This window comes from Eretmochelys imbricata, chromosome 2 (assembly GCF_965152235.1).
Source record: "Eretmochelys imbricata isolate rEreImb1 chromosome 2, rEreImb1.hap1, whole genome shotgun sequence".
Taxonomy (NCBI): domain Eukaryota; kingdom Metazoa; phylum Chordata; order Testudines; family Cheloniidae; genus Eretmochelys; species Eretmochelys imbricata.
Window position 1 is genome coordinate 198,404,232 of NC_135573.1, and position 24,342 is coordinate 198,428,573.

Sequence of the window (24,342 nt, forward strand, 5' to 3'; positions counted from 1 at the left end):
ACCTTCAGCCTTCCACATGAATTAACTTATCCACCTTCCATCATTCTTTCCCAAACTTCACTGGGATAAAAGGGAGGCAACACTGCACACGCTCGACATCAGGAGAGCATTAGGATCAAAGGATCAAGCCACTCCAAAAATCTATGAGATGATTCCCCTCCAACACAGACAGATATAAGGAATCCCCAGTATCTAAACAAAGAGCTTGTCTACAGTACCGCTTAAAAGTTATGTCTCTCAAAGTTGTGCAAAAGCCACACACACCTGAGTGATGCAAGTTACCTCAGCTTAAGTCCATACTGTGCTGTGTCGGCAGGAGTCATTCTCCTGCCGACAAAGCTTCCGCCTCTCATTGAGGTGGAGTAATGCCAACGGGAGAGCGCTCTCCCATCGGCATAGCGCATCTTCACCGTCCACGCTGCAGCGGCACAGCTGCATTGGTGCAAAGACTGTCTAGATGGATATCCAAATGCATAAACTATTGCTATTGCAAGCATGATCTACAACCCATGTTCAGGGCTCGAACACATTCTACAAGATCTCCAGTTCCCTAGCCTTTCTCAGCAGTCCAGTCACAGAAATTTACAGACTAGCAACCTGGGCATCTGCTCACACATTTGCCATACATTATGCAGTCACTTATGACTCAGCATCTGATGCGTTATTTGGTTTGACTGCATTATCATTAGTAATGGACTCAATTCCGAAGTCCCATCCTAATAGCAGAGGCACCAATTTTTAGTCACTTTAGAGTGGAGCACCCATAAGGACACTATTCAAAGAAGAGGTTACTTGCCTTGTGCTTTAACTGCAGTTCTTTGAAATGTGTCCCTTTATGGGTGCTCCACCACCCGCCTTCCCCCCTTCTGCTTCGGAGTTCTTCTGAGCTCTGTGGTAGAGAAGAAACTGAGGGTGGCTTGCCACACAGCACTATATAGCGATCAAACACAGTGTGAGATGGGGAGAGTACATGTGCATCCCAAACTGACATTGCTACCAATAATCTCTGATCTTCGGTGCAGGGACACAAAGACATCTAGAGTGGAGCATCCATATGGACACGCATCTCAAAGAACCGCAGTTACTATACAAGGTGAGTAACCTCTTCTTTTGGCTATATAGAGAAAGGGAGAGATTTTACTTTCAGATTTATAAATATCTTATAAACAGTGAGTGGTATGAAAATGAGTCCCTTGCATCACTTTTTCTATGTTCCTGCTGCTGAATCAGTGATATAATTTACAGGCTTTAAAAGAAAGCCATTTCCAGCCTGCCTCTTTCAAAAGGAAGGTGCCCAACAGGGGTTTATGAGAGAAGTTAGCACCATATAGCTTGTCACCTCTCTCTGCAGATTGCCATCTTGTGCTTCATAGACAATTGTTTGAGAACCGCTGGCCTATATAAAAGCGTCATAAGATTACAATTGTTGTAATTGTGCATTTTTTTTAATGAAACTTCTTGCTTAATGATCTTTAACAAGAGCATTTGAAATGTGTCTGATTTCATATTGCACTGGGATATACTGTATTCTCTTTCCATCCGTTAAAATGTGTTTTATTTTTCTCAGAGTTTATCTTTCTATCCTTGGGGTGTTTATTTTAATCCATATTTTGTCTGATGAGGCATATTCTGAAAATTACTGTAATACGTTTTCATGTTCGATGGCAACCTTAGAATTTCTGAGTTCAGTTGCTTGTAGTTCACACAAATTCAAATGTAGTTTAATTAATTTCCTGATTAAATTTTAACTTCTTTATAACCTGGCTTTTATAGCTATTCTGAGTTAACACTATTTGGAATCAATCATTCAAGCTCTTTAAAAGGAATTTCCCTTTAACTTCAGCACAAGTTCCACTTGCGGTAACATGCAGGATTGGACTCTCAATGAGGAATGGGTATATGAGTACACTGTGAGAGAGAAACTAATTTGGTGATCCATACTATGTGTTCTTTTTTTAGTTATTATAACTTCTGTTAAGAAAATTCAGAACATCATAAACTGAATTTCCTCCCTACCACCCTCTATTGTATTTAACTGCTTGGTTCAAGCTTTTATCTTTACCCTTTATCCACCGTGTCTCTCTACTAGGAAAACAGTAATTTTAATATAATAGATGTAATTAATTATCTATCCAAAACACCATTGAATGAGGGTTAGTCTAGAACCAAAATTGACATGCTGGTATGAATGGCTGCTTTGTGCTGTAGTCACCTAGAATACTAATTAATTGTAAATTTAACTCCTTATACTATTTGAGTTGGGACCATCTTTTTGATATGTGTTTGTATAATTCCTATCACAATGGGGCCTTGAAACTAGATAAGGCACTACTGTAATACTACTAATAATAAGAGCAATCTGTTAGAGCTGATGAATTTTTAATTTATGTTTATCTTTAGCAATATTCTTCTCTAAGAGATTATTTAGGGATTTGAGGCCAGGGAGAAATAGGTAATAGTGAGTGAAAGTATAATACAACTTGAAGTAAGATTCCATGGCATTGATTACCTCTAACCTCTAGCTTAGTTGTTTGAAATAGAAAAATTAATCCCAGAAAGTCTGATTGAAGGAATCAAATCGTTTCCTTCAGATTGTTGTAGATACCTGGTTATATTTCCTGAGTTCAGTAAGAAGGTAAAGAAAATGTCAAAAGGGGAGTTTCTCAAACATTTTCAGTACATTGTAACTTGTCATGGAGTGTGTATATAATTAGCTTTGTACATCAAATAACTGATTGTTATTTTTTGCCCCTAAAAAGTGTTAATTTGTTTCGTAGTAAATGCCGCTGACAATAAGCAGAGGGACAAGAATATGACCTGTATTAAAATTTCCATTGATCCGTAAGTACGAGAACTTCCTAGCTGCCCTTCTCTGTCGGGGAAATTGGACTTGAACTTCTTACAACAGATTATATTCAATGAAATTTACCATTTTCTTATATTGTACTGAAAGTATTTACTCTTTATATTTGAAGGAGAAATTGTTCTGAAAATGTGATGAATAATTATCACCATTTTGAATTTAAAGTCACTTGCTTATCTAAACTACCCTTTAATAAATTTTATATACAGAGCTGATAAAACCTGAAATAATCTAAACATTCAAAGTTGAGGCAAGTTAGACAGTGTACAACTTTAATAACTTTAGTAGATCACAAATGGGGTTTGAATGCTGAACCTTGAGCTCTGCAGTATAGACTTCTACCTCTTGAGCTACCAGACTAACTATTTTAGCTGGCAACAGCATACAGCTATTTTATGTAAACCATTTACTAGGCGAGGATGCATAACACACTGAAGCAGTGAGTAGCACCATTTTATAAACAGCATAGCTAAGGATAAGAATATGGCAGGTTCTTTCTGAGAGGCATCGTAGCTGTGTGGCTGGCATTTCGGATTGCCATATTAGAGATCTGGATTCTGTTCCCATTTTATCTAATCTCTCAATAGGCATTAACAGGCATTAACTTAATGATAAGAATTGTGAAGGGCACAGAATTATTAACACCAGTCAGGAGGACAAGTGAGTAAAAAAACTCACCATCTTCTGGTTTCCAGTGCATTGCACACGCTCATTGGATAAAGAAAATTTTTCACAGGGAATGGGAGAAGAATGAAGATGATTATCATTTTGGCTATCTCCCATCAGGAGTTTGAACTATGTGAAATGCTGAAGCAAGAAACCAAGGCAATGGGTGTATGTGCAGTCATATAGAATGTTGAGGGATTTTGGCATGCTGCCAAAAAGGAACTAGCAGGCAAATTGTAGATGGAAATGGTGATTTTTCAGCAGGTTATCACTGGGTCAGATCTCGGTGGATTTTCATGAGACCAGCAAAAGCCATCTCCCTGACCTCAGGACTATCAGTTGGGTAGATTTCAAAGACCTGCTTTACACCAGGGAGACATTAGAGTTCTCAAAAAAAAAAAAAAAATCACAAGAATAATTTTTGTAAAGGAAAGTTTTTAGACAAATTTAATAATAATAGATGTCCTTCATATACTAGCATTTTAAACAGATGTTTCTTGATAAATAAAATTGACAAAAGGATGTGAGTAAACACAATAAAAATGGCTTTAAATTGCTAGGTACAGTCCTTGATAGTATATTCTTGATTTATATTAATTAAATCTGTGTAAAAACTTCTGTAGGTGTGTTTTGGTACTAATAAATCATTTGAATGGATGTCATTATTTGTTTTTTTGCAGTGAATCAAACATTATTAGTATCTGGAATAATGGGAAAGGAATTCCAGTTGTGGAACACAAAGTAGAAAAAGTGTATGTTCCTGCTTTAATTTTTGGACAGCTGTTAACATCTAGCAACTATGATGATGATGAGAAAAAAGTTACAGGCAAGACTCTTATTAATATGCTTTATTTTTGGCTGGTTAAACAGTTAATTATTTTCTGAGTTTTCTTTTCTTGAGCCTTCGTGAGAGATGACTATTTGTGTATTTCCTAGTCATTATTTGCCAATTTTTCTGTTTCTATAAAATTATCTAAAAACAAACTTTGTTTGCATGGGTTTTTTTTTGTTTTTTACACAAATACTGTTTAGAGAGAACTGTACTCTTGCAAGTACAGCACCCATTTATATGTAGCTGTCCCCTTAGCATTGTCCTGACAAAGAAAATCCCTATTTAAATATGTCTTCTCTTTTGTATAATCTCAGGATTCAAAATATATTATAAAATACAAATTTTTCTTCGAGTAATTGTTCATGTCCATTCCAAGCAGGTGTGTGCGCGCCGCGTGCATGCCAGCCGGAAGATTTTTCCTCTAGCAGTGTCTGTAGGGTCGGCCTGGGCTCCCCCGGAGCAGCGCCTTCATGGCACCCAATATTGGGCCCCACTGACCTCCCCACCCACTCAGTTCCTTCTTACTGCCCGTGATGGCTAGCTGGAACTTTGCTCGCTCTTACAGCGAGCGCCTTAGCGGTGTCTTTGTTCTTAGTGTACATAGTTCAATAGTTATTCTCTATAGTTATACTTTTTCATATAGTTAGTAGTGGTATGTTAGATAGTTCATTTCTCCTTCGGGGGTATGCCCAGGTCTCTGGGGTTTAAACTCAGTGAGTCCAAACAACCCGGCCCCGAGCACGTCCTCTTCGGTGTGCAGCATTCCGGTGCCAACGGTGCGTGAAACAGACCTGGCTAAGGACTCTAAAGCCCATTGGCACCGCCACTACTCGGGCCATAGGGCGTCTGCCTCAGTTCGGCACCGTTCTCCATCTCCGGTGCCGGTAAAGAAGAAGAGGCTGGTGAGGAACCGATCACCCCCCTTGAAACCTAAGGGTCCGGTGCTGTCCACGAGTGGCTTGGGACAGACCGCCTCCGTCTCGCTTCTGCCCAGGGTTTCGTCGACTCCTGCCCCAGCCAGGTCCAGTCGAGTCTGAACCCTTGTCGGTCCCCGGACCATCTGGTGGACATACAACCACCATCGACGCTGGAGGCGTTCAAGGTGGCAACGGACCTGATGCGCCTCCCTGTGCCGTCCTCCCCCCAAAGGTGGGACAAATCTCTGGCGACTGCACAGCCCCTGTTCCACTCCAGGGGTAAGCCAACCATGATGGCTTGTCGGTCTCCGTCTCCGGCACTTCCTGCACAGGCACAAGAAGCGCATCATTCCCCGGAATCGCGTCGTCATTTGTTGGCGACCCAGGGGACTGCTCCTCCGTGGTCTTCTTATTCGGAGAACTTGGAGTCGGAGGTGGACTCAGCTCGATCTAGCAGATCGCGGAGCAGAAGGTCCAGGTCCCTGCGCAGTCACCAACCATACCCGGCACCGTGGCAGCAACAGTGGCAACCACCTGCGTGATGGCTCTTCTGGACACCCTGGGCATAGAATCAGAGCCAGGGTCAAGTCCATGGTCCACGCTCCAGAACGGTGTCTGTGTCCTCAGCGTCATCCGTGCCACAATCAGCGCCGGCACCGCCAATGACGGTGCCACCCTCAGACGGAGTGGCCCCGCCGACTCACATGGTTTCAGCACCGATACCTCAGCCAGCTCCGGCACCAGCTCTCCAGGTGACGGCACCGGTGGAAGCCTCAGCTCTGTCCCTACTGACCCCAGCGGTCTTGGTCCTGCCGATTTATCTGCCCCGGCACCAGCTGCGGCGCAGAGTTCTTCATCGGTACCTGCTCCACAGCTTGAGTATCGTGTGCTGAGGGACCCTGGGGGGGCCGAAGGCAGTGAATTGGGCCCACCTCCTGTTCTCTCTTCCTCGTCCTCACCCGATGAAGCGGTCACGGGGACTTCGACGGTCCCAGCTTTGGAGGACAACCGGGTTCTTCAACAGCTTTTGAGGCGGGCATCCCAAAGCCTGGGGATTCAGGAAGAGGAGGTGGAAGAGAATTTAGACCCTGACATAGACATCCTGGCTCCCTCCGACCCATCCAGGGTTGCATTGCCATTTATCAAGTCGATAACCGAAACATCTAAGAACTTGTGGCAAACTCCTGCTTCTCTGGCGCCTACAGCCAAGAAATCCGAGTGCTGCTACTTTGTTCCCTCTAGAGCGTATGAACATCTTTATACCCACCCTCCTCTGGACTTCTTGGTGGTCGACGCGGCCAATCAAGGAGATTGTCAAGGGTTTCAATGATCCAGCCCTAAAAACAGGGATGCCGAGAAACTGGACCTGTTTGGCCGGAAGGTCTACTTGACAGGAGGTCTGCAACTTCGTGTAGCCAACCAGCAGGCCATAGTAAGTCGCTACGGGCATAACACCTGCTAGTCTATGGCTAAGTTTACAGAACTTCTGCCCCAGGAAGCTCAGGGCGAGTTCTCTGCGCTCATGGAGGAGGGGAAACTGGTCTTCCAAGCGTCTTTGCAAGCGGCCTAGGACGCGGCGGATGCGGCCTGGCACTTTGGCCACAGGGGTAGTTATAAGGAGAGGCTCCTGGCTACAGCTCTCTGGTCTTCCCCACGAGGTCCAGCAGACCATTCAAGACCTTCCCTTTGAGGGTGTAGCTCTCTTCTGTGAGAAGTCGGATAAGAGACTTCACAGCTTGAAGGACTTGAGGTCTACCCTTCATTCGCTGGGGCTTCATACACCTGCTACCCAGTGCAGACGTTTGAGGACTCAACCTGCCCCTCGTCCTTGCCAACCCCAAAACCGCCAGGACGCTCCACATAGGTGGAACAGGAGTATCGGAGGAGGCAACGCCCTCCCTCTAGACAAAGCTCTGGCCAGCCCAGGGCCCCACCGGGCTCTAGAACACCCTTTTGAGGTTACGGTCGAGGACGGCTTGCCAGTATGACCTTTGGATCCTTCCCATCTTACTTTCTCGTCCCGTCTATCCCCTTTCTACTGTGCCTGGTCTCGAATTACTTCAGACCGATGGGTACTCCGCACGGTAGAGAGGGGATATTCCATCCAATTCTGTACCCTCCCGTCCCTCTTCAGGGACCCCTCTCACTAGAAACTTCTAATTCAAGAGGTGCAGTCCCTCCTCTCAGTAGGGGCTGGTGGAGGTTCCTCAGGAGCTAAGGGGCAAGGGGTTTCTACTCCCAGTATTTCCTCATACCAAAGGCCAAGGGGGGCCTTAGACCCATACTGGACCTGCGGCAGCTCAACAAGTACGTAAAGAAACTCCAGTTTCGCATGGTCTCACTAACCTCCGTTATCCCCTCACTGGATCCAGGAGACTGGTATGCCACCCTTGACTTGAAGGACATGTATTTTCTTATCGCAATAGTCCCACATCACAGACGCTACCTCAGATTCGTGGTGAACAGAGGCCACTACCAGTTTGCCGTCCTCCTGTTCGGACTGTCGACTGCCCCCTGAGTATTCACGAAATGCATGGCAGTCATCGCAGCGTTCCTGTGCAAGCGCCAGATACAAGTTTTTCCATACCTCGATGACTGGCTGATCAAAGGTCGCTCGAGAGCCCAGGTGGAGGCTCAGGTCGAGTTTATAAGGAGAACCTTCCTTGTCTTAGGTCTCCTCCTGAATGAGGAGAAATCTGCTCTGTCCCCGGTGCAGAGGATAGCGTTCATAGGCTTGGTCCTGGACTCTACCCAAGCCAGGGCGTACCTCCCAGAGGCCAGGTCTCGCTCACTTCAGGACATCATTACAGAGTCTCAGACGGTTCCCCATGACGTTGGCAAGAAACTTTCTAGAGCTGCTGGGACTCATGACCTCCTGCACATACGTGGTGCAGCATGCCAGGCTCAGGCTGCGCCCACTCCAGTCTTGGCTGGCGTTGGTGTGCCGACCAGCCAGAGATGTGTTGGACAGGGTCGTAACCCTGCCCCGCCTGGTACTGGACTCCCTCCTATGGTGGCTTGACCCTTGAATGGTTTGCATAGGGGTGCCTTTTGCCAGCCCTCAGCCCTCGCTCACCTTGGTGTCAGACGCCTCGGATCTGAGTTGGGGGGCTCACCTAGGGGACCTCAAGACCCAAGGCCTCTGGTCTCCAGTGGACCTCGCTCTTCACATCAGTGTCAAAGAGCTGAGGGCAGTGCGTCTGGCATGCTATGCCTTCAGAACGCGCATAATGGGCAGATGTGTTTCAATCCTCACAGACAATACCTTTTATCAACAAACAGGAGGGTGCACGCTCCTCTCCCCTGTGCCGAGAAGCCCTTGCGCTGTGGGACTTCTGCATAGAGCACTCGATCCACCTGCACGCTTCACCCTCCCTAGGTGCAAAACACTCTGGCAGACAGCCTCAGCAGGACCTTCAATGGCCACAAGTGGTCCCTTTGGCCAGACATGGTGAGCTCAATCTTCCAGTTCTGGGGCTCTCCCCAGATAGACCATTCCAGGCAACAGGAAATGTCAGACATTTTGTTCCCTTGGGAGCCACAGCTCGGGGTCCATCGGGGATGCCTTCCTTCTCTCATGGGAGGGCTGCCTGCTATATGTTTTCCCACCCATTCCCCTAGTCCACAGGGTGCTTCTCAAGATCCACAGGGAGTGGGACCGAGTCATACCAATAGCGCCGGCGTGGCCGCATCAGCACTGGTTCACCTTGCTCCTGGAAATGTCCATAGCGGCCCCACTCACCTTACCGCTAGTCCCCGACCTGATCACGCAGGACCAGGGCCGACTCTGGCACCCGAATCTGGAGTCACTCCACCTTATGGCCTGGATGCTCCATGGCTAAGTGCTACAGAGCTGTCTTGTTCGGACCAGGTCAGACAAGTCCTCCTGGGTAGTAGAAAGCCCTCCACCAGGGCTTCGTACCTGGCCAACTGGAAAAAAGTTTTCCATCTGGGCGGAGCAACATAGTCAGTCGCCGCTTCTCACCTCCATACCATTTATACTGGACTACCTCCTTCACTTAAAGCATCGAGACTTGTCCCGGTCATCAATAAGGGTCCACTTGGTCGCTGTCTCCGCCTTCCATCCAGGCTCAGATGGTCTCTCGGTCTTTGCAAACCCTACGGTCAGTCGTTTTCTCAAGGGTTTGGACAGGCTCTTCCCACACAAGCGTCAGCCTGTCCCTGCCTGGGACCTCAATTTAGTCCTCTCCAGGCTTACAGGCCCACCATTTGAACCTCTGGCCACCTGTTCCCTGTTATATCTCTCATTCAAGGTCGCGTTCCTCGTGGTAATTACCTCGGCTCGACGGGTTTCGGGGCTCAGGGCCCTCAAGTCTGAGCCCCCTTACACAGTTTTTCATAAGGATAAGGTCCAGCTCAGGCCTCATCCGGCTTTTCTCCCAAAGGTCATCTCCCATTTTCACATGACCCAGGATATCTTCCTCCCAGTGTTTTATCCCAAGCCGCACTCCTCCTATAGGGAGCGCAGGCTGCACTCACTAAACATGCGTAGGGCCTTAGCCTTCTACATAGAGAGAACTAAATCGTTCCGGAAGTCCGTCCAACTCTTTGTAGCCGTGGCGGACAGAATGAAGTGCCTCCCTGTATCCTGTCAATGTATATCGTCATGGATAGCGTCCTGCATTAGGGAATGCTATACTATGGCAAAGGAGCCCGCTCCGCAGATAACCGCTCACTTTATCAGGGCCCAGGCCTCCTCTGCAGCGTTCTTGGCACAAGTCCCTATTCAGGAAATTTGCAGAGCAGCCACGTGGTCCTCGATACATACATTTACATCTCACTATGCAATTTATACAACAGTCCAGGGATGATGCAGCTTTTGGGCGAGCCGTGCTCTTTTCTGTGGATAACTCCGACCCCGCCTCCTGAGCTCTAGCTTGTGAATCACCTGCTTGGAATGGACATGAACAATCACTTGAAGAAGAAAAAACGGTTACTCACTTTCTCGTAATTGTTGTTCTTTGAGATGTGGTGTTCACGTCCATGCCAATACCCACCCTCCTACCCCTCTGTCGGAATAGTCGGCAAGAAGGAACTGAGGTGAAGGTGCCACTCCAGGGGGCACCCAGGCCGACCCTACGGACACTGCTAGGGGAAAAAATCTTCCGGCTGGCGTGCACGCAGCGCGCACACACCTGCTTGGAATGGACATGAACAACACATCTCGAAGATCAACAGTTACGAGAAAGTGAGTAACCGTTTTTTTACATGTAATACATCATATAAGGTTAATCTAAAATAGTAGTTTATATGCACATACAAATATTAAAAATGTTAAACTGGCAAAATGGAAGGAAAAGTTTAGTGGATTAAATGATGCAGACAGGTCCCGATTCAGTACTTAAACACATAATAAATCCTGATTTAGGTCACAAATGAAAGTAAGTTTTGTTTCTTTTTAGTGCATCTGTTTGTGCCACTAAAGTATAATAATTTGGCATGGTTGCATGGGATTTTGCCAGGAGTTGCCCGTGGAGTTAGTGCATCCATGGGAATTCCAGGACTGCACCCCTTTACCTCTTCTGCAAAGCTGCCCCCCATGGATTAGTAACATTTAGTCCCAGGTTGATACCCAGTCAGATTGTAAAATGAAAATTGTGTGTGCAACTTCCTTGTGAACTTCCAGGGCAAAAAGTTATTAAATTAGGTCCCAGTCCTTCACTGATGTCTGTTAGCATGGTCCCTTGCACCTGGTAGAAGTCCCTGATATGGGAATATTTTATTTCATTGAAGTAATTTGTAATATGATACAGGTAATTTCTGCTTTTAAAAACTTACCACATTTAATTGTTGTTCCAGGTGGTCGTAATGGTTACGGTGCAAAACTTTGTAATATATTCAGTACAAAATTTACAGTTGAAACTGCTTGCAAAGAATACAAACACAGTTTCAAACAGGTATGCAGGTGTTTTTGATCTTTCTCTTCTACATTTTTGTAATTAGAAACTTAATTTTTAACACATTTTCTGAGCTCCATAAAATAAATTATTGAAAATCCAGCAGTAACAATTATGTAGGCAACAAGGTTAATTGAGTAAAATTACTGTTGGTACTCGTTAGAGTTGAAGAATTTTTCTCGAGTAAGAATTTTATATTTGTTCTTGATAATCTTACTAATATGTTAAAAATAGATAGGAACTGCAGTAGTCTGAGAATCCTAGTAGTTTCTTAAAGATTGTCCTGCTCCTTATATAAAAATCTAAATAAAACAAAACCTTGTACAATCATATATTAAACAGTTTTTTTTCTGTGTATGTTTCTTATTAATATCCTTAACCCTAATGGACCAGCAACCACTTCATAAAATACACCAACCTGTCTAGTCCATTGTCGACATTCTCAGCACACAGACCAAGGATTGAATGGGCATGTAAATTGATCTACCTTCTCACTCTTAGAGGTGGTCACTTTGATATAGGTTTGAGGCACTTTGGTTAGGGGTATTCTGTTTGGAATCTTGCTGTTTTTACTATGTCTCTTTGGTGGATAAATCTTCAGTTTCCAACTATTTCATATAGCACTGTAATGAGCAGTAAATGATTTGTAAAAAGCTGTTGTTTACCAGGCTTTTTAATTTTTTTATATTTTCTGCAGAACTGCTAAAAATCATATTAACGATGGCATGAATGTAGATTTCTGTAGAGTTTGTTTTAAAATTTTTCACAGTTTAGCATTGGGCATTTTCAAGAAATTGGGCATTTTCAAGAAAAATTATGTAAGAAAAAAGTTTGCACAAGTGAGCTGTTTTGTTTCGTGTTTACTCACCCCACCCCCCAGCAGAGAACATAGACAATCAGCCAGACGCTTGGTTTTTCTTGTTCACTTAGATGTCATGATCTCCCTGCATAATTTCCCTTCCACAAAGCCCTTGAGCCTATCACCATATTAATACTCATGCAGAAACATGGGAAAACAGTTGATTCTGTGTTTACTGTGTTAGCAGAGAAATCTGTAAGGTCAAATATGCAAATTTTTTATGCTACAGTTTAGTGCTAAGTTAGAATAACTGGAATCTGAAAAAAGGGGTTTTTTAGTTATGTTTTTTTCTTTTTTTTGTTTTGTTGTAAACTAGAGACGATTGTAATTAACATCTAAAATTTGTTTCCAAAGACTTGGCTGAACAATATGATGAAGACTTCTGATCCCAAGATTAAGCATTTTGAAGGCGATGACTTCACATGCATCACATTCCAACCAGATCTTTCTAAATTTAAGATGGAAAAGCTTGACAAGGATATTATGGCCCTCATGACAAGAAGAGCTTATGATTTGGCTGGGTCATGCAAAGGGGTCAAAGTTATGTTTAATGGGAAGAAACTACCTGTAAGAATTCTATTTAAAATACTTTATAAATTGCATAGGTAAGTAGGAGGACAGTAATTGCTTATGTTTTTGAACCCATAGGTAAATGGATTCCGGAGTTACGTAGATCTTTACGTAAAGGACAAGTTGGATGAAACTGGAGTTGCGCTCAAAGTTATTCATGAACTTGTGAATGAACGATGGGATGTGTGTCTCACTTTAAGTGAAAAAGGGTTTCAGCAAATCAGCTTTGTAAATAGCATAGCTACCACAAAGGTGAGTAGTTTTATGTATATTTTAAATGAGTGAAATGTAAGGGATAAAAAATGTACACTAAAGTTATGCCTACTTAGTTATTTTATAAATAAATCTTTTTTATACAAAAAATTAAAATGGGTGAATTAATCCTATTACATGAAATATAATAGTCTGCCAAGGCAGTTGAGTGCAATCAAAATCTCTTCATGGCAGAACTGTATTTCTAAATACATTTTTTTGATTTATTTTAAAATACTAGTAGTCATTTGCAGTGATGCAAATAACTTATGAATACACCTGATGATATTGGGTAAGGATGTGAAATGAACTGCAACTATTGTTTAGCATTCACAGCGTTTTTATATTTACCTTTAAAACACATACTGCAATAAAATATTACTGATACTAGTTTGGAAATTAAATTATGTACAAAAAGTAACCTGCAAAGTGGTGAAAAAAATGGGCTTGAGTCCCTCCCCTCCTTCTCTTTCTGCACCTTTTTCTTACTTTCCTGTTACTTCTTTCTGAGATATAAAGCAGGCCTAAAATGCTGGGGTTATTTTTTCCCCTGCTTGTGTTTTTACATGAGATATCCAAGTGTTGTCTACACTGTAAGGCTCAATGTTGACTAAAGAAGTCACACATTGATAAGAGCCAAATCAACGGCCATGGCCAAGAAGCAGTCTGCTCACCTCACAACAGTGCAAAATTCACCTTAGGCCACCTTGTACTTCCCCTGGTCCTGGGATCACCCTGCACCAGACCAGTTGTCTGGCACAAATTAAAACAACCTTAACTTGTACCAGCTACATATGGCTTCCAGGGATCACCAAGTTGCAAGAATATCCTGGCGATATCCACTGCACAAGTTGCAGGGGGTGAGTGATGTAAGAGCTGCTACAGCAGTTCTTATTCAATTCAAGGATCACGTAAGGAAGGGAAAATTCTCTGGAGACTGTTTAAACCATTTTTAGGGAAGCTTAACTATGAGTGTCCCTGAAAGGTGAACTATTGAGAAGGAAATGGATTTTTAATAAGACAGTTTAAAACTCTTTAATCAGGTCTATGCTAGGTAACTGTACAAAAAATATTAATACTAATTCTACCAGTGCCCTGCTGCCACTGGTTCAGCAGTACCAGTGGTAGCACATAGTAAGAGCACTATTGTAGTCAAGGCTCCAGGGAAATCAGTGGTAGTACTGGGGGGAGCATAAGTGTAGACATGTCTCTGGTGGCTTTTGTCATTTTTACTACACAGTTCATACCAGTGATGTCTTCAGTGCAGTTGAATGAGTGACAGAATGGTGGGAATATTTTGCTAAAAATCCATAGTACAGACACGGTTATTTAAAAAAAAACATCTATTTAATATTAATTCCTAACTAATGCTTGTCAAAATGGGGGGAAAACAGACTTGACATTCTTGGTATTTCTGAAATAATAATGAAAAAACCCAAGTAGAACCCCTGTATTAATTCAGGCCTTTTTTGTACAACATAGAGGCAAAAAAAGTGTGCAAATCCCATTTTTAAAAGTCTGTCACAGGTTACCTTTTAATATTAAGTTTGTGAAAAAAGTTAAGAATCACGGGGAAAGCATATCTACAGCTGATTTCACATACAGAATATGAATAAGTGTCTCTGATAGAAAGTTATTACATATATTATTTATCTGGGGAGGGAAAGAGCAATTGTTCAATCTTAAGTAAATATATCACTTTACTGAAAGAGACTTGAGAATGACTCCTTTGGTCCAGTTTTCATCTATCATGCACATACACATGTGTACTATCAGAAATTCTTTATGAAAATTCATAGAAAAAAGTACTGTGTATTCTTCAAAGGTAAGTGTTGTAATTTCTAGTTTCTCCCACTCTTGGATCCATGCCTTATGTATGTGACTGGATGTGGAGTGTTCGGAGCCGGTAATCCACCTCACCAGCAATTGATGTGCAACTACCCACTGATGAGACATAATGGCTAGTAACTAACTGCGTCAACTGCCTGTTCCCTTTAATCTGCTAACAGGTGAGGAGCTCATTTCAGCTGTTTTTTGGTTGTATATCGCTCTGTTTGCCAAAATCCTTTCATTTTCTGTTTCTAGATACGTTTCAGCCAGTGGTAATTCTTTTCCCTACTTTCTTTTTAAAAAAAACCTGTCAGTTAAAAATAAGTTTTCTTCAGGTAGCATGTTGAGGTACCAATCCCTGTTTTTTGTAAATTTGTTGTCGTGTCTATAATGGTCAGGTCCCTGTGCATTCACAGTTCTTCAGAATCTACCACTTGCTACAGAATTCTACTTGGGAATCTTAAGATTTCATTTAAAAGAATGTTTCTAGCTATTTTGGTTATGTAGCTAACCTTCCAAACATGAAACACTTGTAAACTTATTAAATGTTGTCTTCCTGATTTCTCAAACAGCTTCAATAATAGCTGTAATAGAAGTATAAACTGTATTAATCAGCTCAGTTGTTAGCTCTGAAGTCAAATGATGATTTTAAATATGTTAATGTTTCACTACTGATCATTTTAGCAGAAACATTCTAATAAAGATGCTGTGAATTTAAGGGAGGGTGCAGGGACTCTTCTGTGTGCTGTTAAGATTTGTTGGCGTTGGTAGTGAGAAATTCAAGGCCCTCCCAGAATTTAAAATAACATGTTAACCCCATCCACAAGAGAGGAGGAGGAGGAGATGAATTCCATCTTCCACAGCTTCTTAGATCATCAAAGTCTCAGTTGTTATCCAACCAATGGCCCAGACCTTGCATATTGAAAATTAGAAATTGGTGACAGTTTAAAATAAATTGAATTTAATATTAAAAGAAAAATAAACACCCCAAGGGATCCTGTAACAATTCTATTTACATATCTAATTCATAGAAAACTTCCACTTTGCAATTCATTTATATAAGTTATAGAAATTTCAGTTTGCCATGCAAACTGTTGGCCTTTCCTTAGAATTTAGGTCTAGTTTGCCACAAAATACTGGGTATTGTGGCTGCTAATGGTACTTTTAGGCCATGTCTACATATTCGGTGGTGTTGTAGCTACAGCACTACAGCTATGCTGCTGTAGTGCTATAGTGTAGATACTTCCTACAGCAACAAAAGAGGGTTTCCATTGCTCTAGGTAATCTAACTCTCTGAGCGGCGGTAGCAAGGTTGACGGAAGAATCTTCCATCAACATAGCCATGTCTACGTCAGGGGTTAGATCAGGGGTTGGTACTCAGGGCCATAGCTATGTTGACCTAACTTTTAAATGTAGACCGGGCCACAGTGTAGGAACTGACCAGTTACCATTTTATTAGACACATCCCTGCAGCCTTGAGTGTCCAAGAGTGGGGTTAAATTATAACACTTACCTTTCGGGAAAAGAAAATTATGTGCTTGTAATTATCTTTCTCAGAAGGTGGTAGTTATAATAGTTACCCCTCCACATCCCCTCAGAGTTGCAAGATAGAGCTAGCTTTTCAGTCTTGTGAACTTTCATTAAAGTGTACTGACAGTTGGGGCAGTTACCGGCTGTAAGTTATTGCGTAAGTATGCCACCTACTGGTGAGATGGCTTAAAGGTTTAAAGGCTCCTAACTTCGAGCTCTCAACATCCCTCACTCAATTATGCACACTAGGAATGGACCCAAGAGTGGGGAACTATTATAACTATTATCTTCTGAGACCAAGAATTTCAGGTAAGTAGTTATAATTTTTTGATATATCAACAACTACAATTTTTACAAAATATTAAAAGTGGTAAAAACAGATTTTTATAACCTAGCTATAAACGTTTGAAATAGGATTTATAATAGAGATATTGACACAGTCTGAACTGTAGTGATGTGGTGAGTAAAACTGTAACAAAACTAGTTAAATACTTTTTGAAAAAAAATTGTTCTGCCAATGTTTTATGGACATTTTGAATATAGAGGTCAGTAGACATTTGTCATAAATAGTTCTTTTTACAGACTGAAAAATGTATTATGGTTTTCTTTCCTTAAAATATCAGGGCACAAATTTAAATTTCAGTAAATTGAACTATCCTGCATTGTTAGAGAGGTAGTACTTTCTTACTGTGAATAAAACTGGAGTCTAGTGTTTTATAAAGAAACAAATAATGGATAGATTTTTTTTTTTTTAAAAATCACTATTATTACTTTTTGAAAAGTATGGTTGGTTCATGTTACTAGTTAAGTTGAGAGGCTCTGAATGGATGCAGCAATCTGCCTGACTTGGCCAGATGGCAGGATTGGAGCCTTAGGGTATGTCTGCACTTCAACTTGAGGGTGTGATTCCCAGCTTTAGGAGACATATTCGCACTAGTTCTCATTGAACTAGCATGTATGTAAATAGAATGTAACTGAGATAGCACGAACAGTGGGAAAGGTTAGACACCCAGTGTGCATGCTATTCTGAGACACTACGTATGTACTTGGAATGGCTTGCCCCTCCCACTGCTCAGACTGACTCAGCTACATTCTGTTTTTAGTATGTTAGCTTTGACTGGTAGCGTGAGTATGTCTCCTCAAGCTGGGAATCATACCTCCATCTTCAAGTGTAGGCATAGTCTTAGAGTAAATGTTCCCATTACTCTTCTCTTTTACAGAATCGTGTCAAATAGAGTACACATTTCAAATTTCTGTGTTCCTACTTCTTCTGAGATAAATTATCATATCAAATGAAAGGGGAACTAGATGGCCCAGAGGATTGGTAATGTATATCAATTCCTTGACATCTAGGTTGCCAGCCCAGTTTGATAATGACCAAAAGTCATTATCGTCTTATGGCTGTTTTATGACCTCTCTGTTTTATGACTTTTATGAGTCTCTGTTGAGTGAGTTTGGTGGCCTCAGTTCAGTTCAGGTGTTCATATCAAAAGGTCCAGACTGAGTAGTGGAACTAATTGAAACAGTTACCTGCAGTTTCAGCAGAGATCAAGGACTGAATGGGAATGGATACTGACCTATCATCTTCCACCATATCTTGTCTCACACTAAATCCAGCCATTTCTTTCTCTGATATCATCAACGTCCATCCCTTATAGTAAAACCTTTGGTCACTCCTTAATCATTTCTTGCCATTGTTACTGTACCCTTCTCTTCTGTGGCCTTCTTTCTTTTAATTTCTTTCCCCTACAGTACTTTCAAAACACAGCTACTATTTCTTTCAGGGTGGTAGCCATGTTAGTCTGTATTAGCAAAAACAACGAGGAGTCCTTGTGGCACCTTAGAGACTAACAAATTTAGTTGGGCATAAGCTTCCATGAGCTAGAACCCACTTCATCAGATGCATGGAGTGGAAAATACAGTAGCAGGTATAAATACACAGCCCATGAAAAGATGGGAGTTGCCTTACCAATTGGGAGGTCAGTCTAACGAGACAATTCAATTAACAGTAGGATACCAAGGGAGGAAAAATCACTTTTATAGTGGTAATGAGAGTGGCCCATTTCAAACAGTTCATAAGAAGGTGTGAGTAAAAGTAGGGGGAAATTAGATTTTGTAATGACCCAGCCACTCGCAGTCTTTATTCAGGCCTAATTTGATGGTGTCCAGTTTGCAGATTAATTCCAGTTCTGCAGTTTCATGTTGGAGTCTGTTTTTGAAGTTTTTTTGTTGAAGAATTGCCACTTTTAGGTCTGTTATTTGGTGACCAGGGAGATTGAAATGTTCTCTTACTGGTTTTTGAATGTATGATTCCTGATGTCAGATTTGTGTCCATTTATTCTTTTGTGTAGAGACTGTCCGGTTTGGCCAATGTACGTGGCAGAGGGGCATTACTGGCACATGATGGCATATATTATATTGGTAGATGTGCAGGTGGACGAGCCCCTCATGGTGTGGCTGATGTGGTTAGGTCCTATGATGGTGTCCTTTGAATAGATATGTGGACAGAGTTGGCTTCAGAGTTTGTTGCAGGGTTTGGTTCCTGTTGTGTGGTGTGTAGTTGCTGGTGAGTATTTGCTTCAGGTTGGGGGCTGTCTGTAAGCGAGGATTGGCCTGTCTCCCAAGGTCTGTGAGAGTGAGGGATCGTCCTTCAGGGTAGGTTGTAGATCCTTGATGATGCGTTGGAGAGGTTTTAGTTGGGAGCTGTAGATGATGGCTAGTGGTGTTCTGTTACTTTCTTTGTTGGGCCTGTCTTGTAGTAGGTGACTTCTGGGTACCCTTCTGGCTCTGTCAATCCGTTTCTTCACTTCAGCAGATGGGTACTGTAGTTTTAAGAACGCTTGATAGAGATCCTATAGGTGTTTGTCTCTGTCCGAGGTTGTATCTTAGAGCTTGGCTGTAGACAATGGATAGAATCATAGAATATCAGGGTTGGAAGGGACCTCAGGAGGTCATCTAGTCCAACCCCCTGCTCAAAGCAGGACCAATCCCCAATTAAATCATCCCAGCCTGGGCTTTGTCAAGCCTGACCTTAAAAACTTCTAAGGAAGGAGATACTACCACCTCCCGAGGTAACGCATTCCAGTGTTTCACCACCCTCCTAGTGAAAAAGTTTTTCCTAATATCCAACCTAGACCTCCCCCACTGCAACTCGAAACCATTACTCCTTGTCCTGTCATCTTCTACCACTGAGAATAGTCTAGAACCATCCTCTTTGGAACCACGTCTCAGTTAGTTGAATGCAGCTATCAGATCCCCCCTCATTCTTCTCTTCTGCAGACTAAACAAGTCCAGTTCCCTCAGCCTCTCCTCATAAGTCATATGTTCCAGACCCCTAATAATTTTTGTTGCCCTTCGCTGGACTCTCTCCAATTTTTCCACATCCTTCTTGTAGTGGGGGGCCCAAAACTGGACACAATACTCCATATGAGGCCTCACCAATGTCTAATAGAGGGGAACGATCACGTCCCTCGATCTGCTCGCTATGCCCCTACTTATACATCCCAAAATGCCATTGGCCTTCTTGGCAACAAGGGCACACTGTTGACTCATATCCAGCTTCTCGTCCACTGTCACCCCTAGGTCCTTTTCCGCAGAAGTGCTGCCTAGCCAGTCCCTAGTCTGTAGCGGTGCATTGGATTCTTCCGTCCTAAGTGCAAGATCATGTGATGTGGTCTGGATGAAAGCTGTAGGCATGTAGTAAGTATAGTGGTCAGTAGGTTTCCGGGATAGAGTGGTGTTTATGTGACCATCGCTTATTAGCACTGTAGTGTCTAGGAAGTGGACCTCTTGTGTGGACTGGTCCAGGCTGAGGTTGATGGTGGGGTGGAAATTGTTGAAATCCTGGTGGAATTCCTCAAGGGCCTCTTTCCCAGGGGTCCAGATGATGATGTCATCAATGTAGCGCAAGTAGAGTAGGGGCGTTACATTACCGCTTCTCCAATCCCGTCACTGACTTCCTGTGTTTAAAATGTTACAATCAAATTCCCTGTGTTCTTTGAAGCAGGAAAGTGTGCTTTCATTGGTCTACTCATCAATGATGTCTCTATACAACTTAACTGTTGTATTTATTTTAATGTCTGTTAGATTGTAAACTTTTTGAGGTAGGGACCTTGATTTAGTATGTTACAAAATACCGAATATCTGTTGTTGTACATATCTACAATAGAGATGATTCACCCTTGCAGAGTTAGTGGGCACGGAGTTAGAGGCACATTAGTCAGCTGCAGAAGGGAAGCTTACATTTCTGCTTTCCTTGCACCTTTTTTGTAATAACTGAGGATTTCAATCTACAGTATTGTCAGCGTGGAAAATTTCACAATCACTATATTCAAACACATTTTTTTATGTGAATTATGATCAAGTAGTACTAAACCAAAATATTTATTTTTAAAAGTCTTGTATTCACATTTTAGATTCAACTTTCATCCCCACCTCACCTCCCTTGATTTTAAAGACATTGCTATATGTTTTATCTGTTTCAGTGCTTTTGGTAAAGAATTTTTCCAAGTAGACAAAGTTCTTCTCTGTCTAGATGGGGTTTTGTTTAATACAACCTTGACCAGGCATACAGTTTTGGAGCACCAGTAGAGATTGTCTCAAAACTCCTGTCAGCTTTCTTAGTTATACACTGTTTTGCGGAGAGTAAACAGCATGAATGTTTTGCTCTCATTCTTCATTTCTAAACGTTCATTTTTGCCTCACTTACTCTGATTTTAGTTAGGCCTGTGACCCACTTAAATGATTGAAAAATTGTGGAATGCTAATAAGAAAATGAGTAAATGCCTCGAGGGGTGCTATTGTGTGATGTAGTCTCTCTGCTTCTTGCACGAAACTTTGTAATCATTGTGGTTGTTGATGGTGTTTGAGGTAATGATGAGCCTCTTAGCCACAATGGCAACTGGAGAGGATCAGCTCAGCAGTTGAAGAGCCCTAGGCATGCTCCAGAGACCTTTAAAACATATTCAGACGTTGAGGTATGAATGAAGTCTCCCCTTTTCTCCCAGACTTATGTGTTCTTTTGACCAATGAGTTTGTACCTGCCAGAGTTTAGCTGGATAATTGGAACGCTAAAAATAAATTAAAGAGACGGCCAATATTAAGCTTCTTCAGACTCACCAATCAGGGCTAAGTTGTCCTCCTCCTTCTCTCCAGTCTGATACTGAGCCTTTAAACAAACTGCAAACAGTTGATGCAGAGGAGTTTGCTTTCTGTCCTTTCAGTTACTCTTCTTTTCTCTCCAATCGGTTTGACAGATATACTTATCTGAACCTGATTTCTGTGAAACCTTCAGGATGAACTTGGTGATTAGCTTTGGTGTTTTGCACTTCAAGATTTATCTCTTATTCTGAAGTATTATTTACTTGCTGAAGCTAATCCTTCTTTCCTCAGATGAGGCAGAGCTGTTATATAAGTTTGAGAACCAGCCAGATGATGCTGTTCCCTTTTCCTAACTGTACAGAAACAAATGTTGATATGTGGGTTGTACTTTATTCTAATTTCACGTGGCATAGTGATAAGAATTATTTAAATATTATTTATATACCCCACAGCTAGCATGGTGTGCTAGGATTCTTTTTAATGGTCTTGGTTGTTAACACTTCTACGTTGTTACCCCAAGTGTCCAAAAAAATTGCAAGTTACAAAACCAGCATTGTTTTAACTTGTTTACTTTAAATGATAGAATGTTACTTATGAAAGTAAGAATTTTGTTTAGTAATTTTCCCCAACAAATTCAGACAAACAAATAAATACATACAAAAAAAGATATAAGAAAGGAAAAGAATAGATCCTCCTCTACAGTTTTGATTGACTATTGTCAGCATCAGGATGAAGTCATGGATTTCTCCTCAGGGAGGCAGTCTCTGGTCCAAGTTGTTTAGGACAAGTTGGAAGGCGTGGTTTGGAAACATAGGCTCAAGGCTTAATGAAGTTTCCTCTCTTTCTTAGTGATAGGAACTAGTGAAGACAGTGTCGGGTGAGGAGGCAAAACTAAATCCTGGAACCAGTTGAGATACAGTGCCAACATCCAAGAAACACTCTGGCCTGAGATTCAATGGGCTTGACACCTACAATTTGGGGTGTAAAATAAAAAAAAGAAAAAAGACATGCACAATACAAATCCAACAAAAGCAAAGACACAGAGCAGCCAAGCTGAGCCCCTCTTTTGGGTTATTCTTTTTTGGTCCTCCTGGCTTTTATATTTCTTAGTCTGTAAAAAAAAAATTTACAGCTGTCCTTCCAGAATTTTCCAGCAGTTTGTCTAACCCAAACAATCATAACTCCAAGACAAGGGAACCTGGAGCGAACTCTAAACAAATCAACAAGAGTATAATTCTACAGTTTAGTTATTGAAAAGATGAAGATATGCTCTCTCCTGATAAAGATTGGTTTCAGAGTAACAGCCGTGTTAGTCTGTATTCGCAAAAAGAAAAGGAGTACTTGTGGCACCTTAGAGACTAACCAATTTATTTGAGCATGAGCTTTCGTGAGCTACAGCTCACTTCATCAGATGCATACCGTGGAAACTGCAGCAGACTTTATATATACACAGAGAATATGAAACAATACCTTCTCCCACCCCACTGTCCTGCTGGTAATAGCTTATCTAAAGTAATCATCAGGTTAGGCCATTTCCAGCACAAATCCAGGTTTTCTCACCCTCCACCCCCCCCACACAAATTCACTCTCCTGCTGGTGATAGCCCATCCAAAGTGACAACTCTTTACACAATGTGCATGATAATCAAGTTAGGCCATTTCCTGCACAAATGCAGGTTCTCTGGGAGTGAGAGAACCTGGATTTGTGCAGGAAATGGCCTAACTTGATTATCATGCACATTGTGTAAAGAGTTGTCACTTTGGATGGGCTATCACCAGCAGGAGAGTGAATTTGTGTGGGGGGGTGGAGGGTGAGAAAACCTGGATTTGTGCTGGAAATGGCCTAACCTGATGATTACTTTAGATAAGCTATTACCAGCAGGACAGTGGGGTGGGAGGAGGTATTGTTTCATATTCTCTGTGTATATATAAAGTCTGCTGCAGTTTCCACGGTATGCATCTGATGAAGTGAGCTGTAGCTCACGAAAGCTCATGCTCAAATAAATTGGTTAGTCTCTAAGGTGCCACAAGTACTCCTTTTCTGATAAAGATTGGCATCATCCCTTGAGATCCTAGTCAAACAAATGGCCTTTTGAAGTGCTTCCATAAATTCTATTCTTGGCTGAAGGTTTCTGTTCACCAGATTTCCAATACTATATAAAAGTCTCCCACCCTCCCAGAAGGATTTTCATATTGTTAGATAAGATGTCAGAATATTTGGACAATGGCTACCATGAATCTATTAAAAAGACAAGGTGGGTGAGGTAAAATCTTTTATTAGACCAATTTCTGTTGGTGAGAGAGACATGCTTTCGGGACACATGGAGTTCTTCAGAGAGCTCTGTATGGCTTGAAAGCTTGTCTCTCTCACCAACAAAAATTGGTCCAGTAAAATATATTACCTCATCCACCTTGTCTCTCTAATATTCTGGGACCGGTACTGCATGAATCTGTCAGGTTCAACTAGATTAGAGGCTATGCTAGTTCTAGCCTACAGTGCAATTAGACAGAGATCCTGATCTGGAGGAGAATTTTCAGCAAAATACAACTTCCCTATGGCAGCAGACATCTGTTTGGGGAACCCTTAAATCAAGCACTTAAGACTTAAAGAATAAAATCTCTCATGACCTCCATTTAATGGGTGCGTGGATGGAAGCCTCAACCTGCAGGTTTTACTCTTTCCCCAAACCTAACTTCAGGTATTCATCCCCTTTTTATGAGCAATGGAAATAAGAGATTTACCATACTTACAAGATGAGAGGATCATCCTGCAAGGCTGCAAAGTACAGGCTCGTTATTATAGAGAATATTGGTTGTTGCAGATGGTTACTACATACTTCTACGAGCTTCCCCGTTCTCCAATCCCTCCTCACAACTCCCAGAAAAGATATCCAGGGCATGAAAAATAGCCCAGCACCTCTTTGCCATAAGAAGAATGATGTTCCTCCTAGATAAAGATTCCCATTCACTCTATGGGGAGATTGTCCTGTCTTGGACTTGAACTGT

General features: G+C 42.1%; 1 protein-coding gene across 3 annotated transcripts in view; it reads left to right on the forward strand.

The window, feature by feature from the left end:
* The window catches only part of TOP2B (DNA topoisomerase II beta), a 127,432-nt gene that overhangs the window by 50,942 nt on the left and 52,148 nt on the right, over positions 1-24,342 (forward strand). For all 3 annotated transcript variants that reach the window (XM_077811258.1, XM_077811257.1, XM_077811259.1), the window contains exons 4-8: positions 2,778-2,841; positions 4,210-4,355; positions 11,099-11,196; positions 12,410-12,622; positions 12,704-12,877. In XM_077811258.1, coding sequence (XP_077667384.1) covers positions 2,778-2,841; positions 4,210-4,355; positions 11,099-11,196; positions 12,410-12,622; positions 12,704-12,877 — 695 coding nt within the window. The remainder of the gene's footprint in view (positions 1-2,777; positions 2,842-4,209; positions 4,356-11,098; positions 11,197-12,409; positions 12,623-12,703; positions 12,878-24,342) is intronic.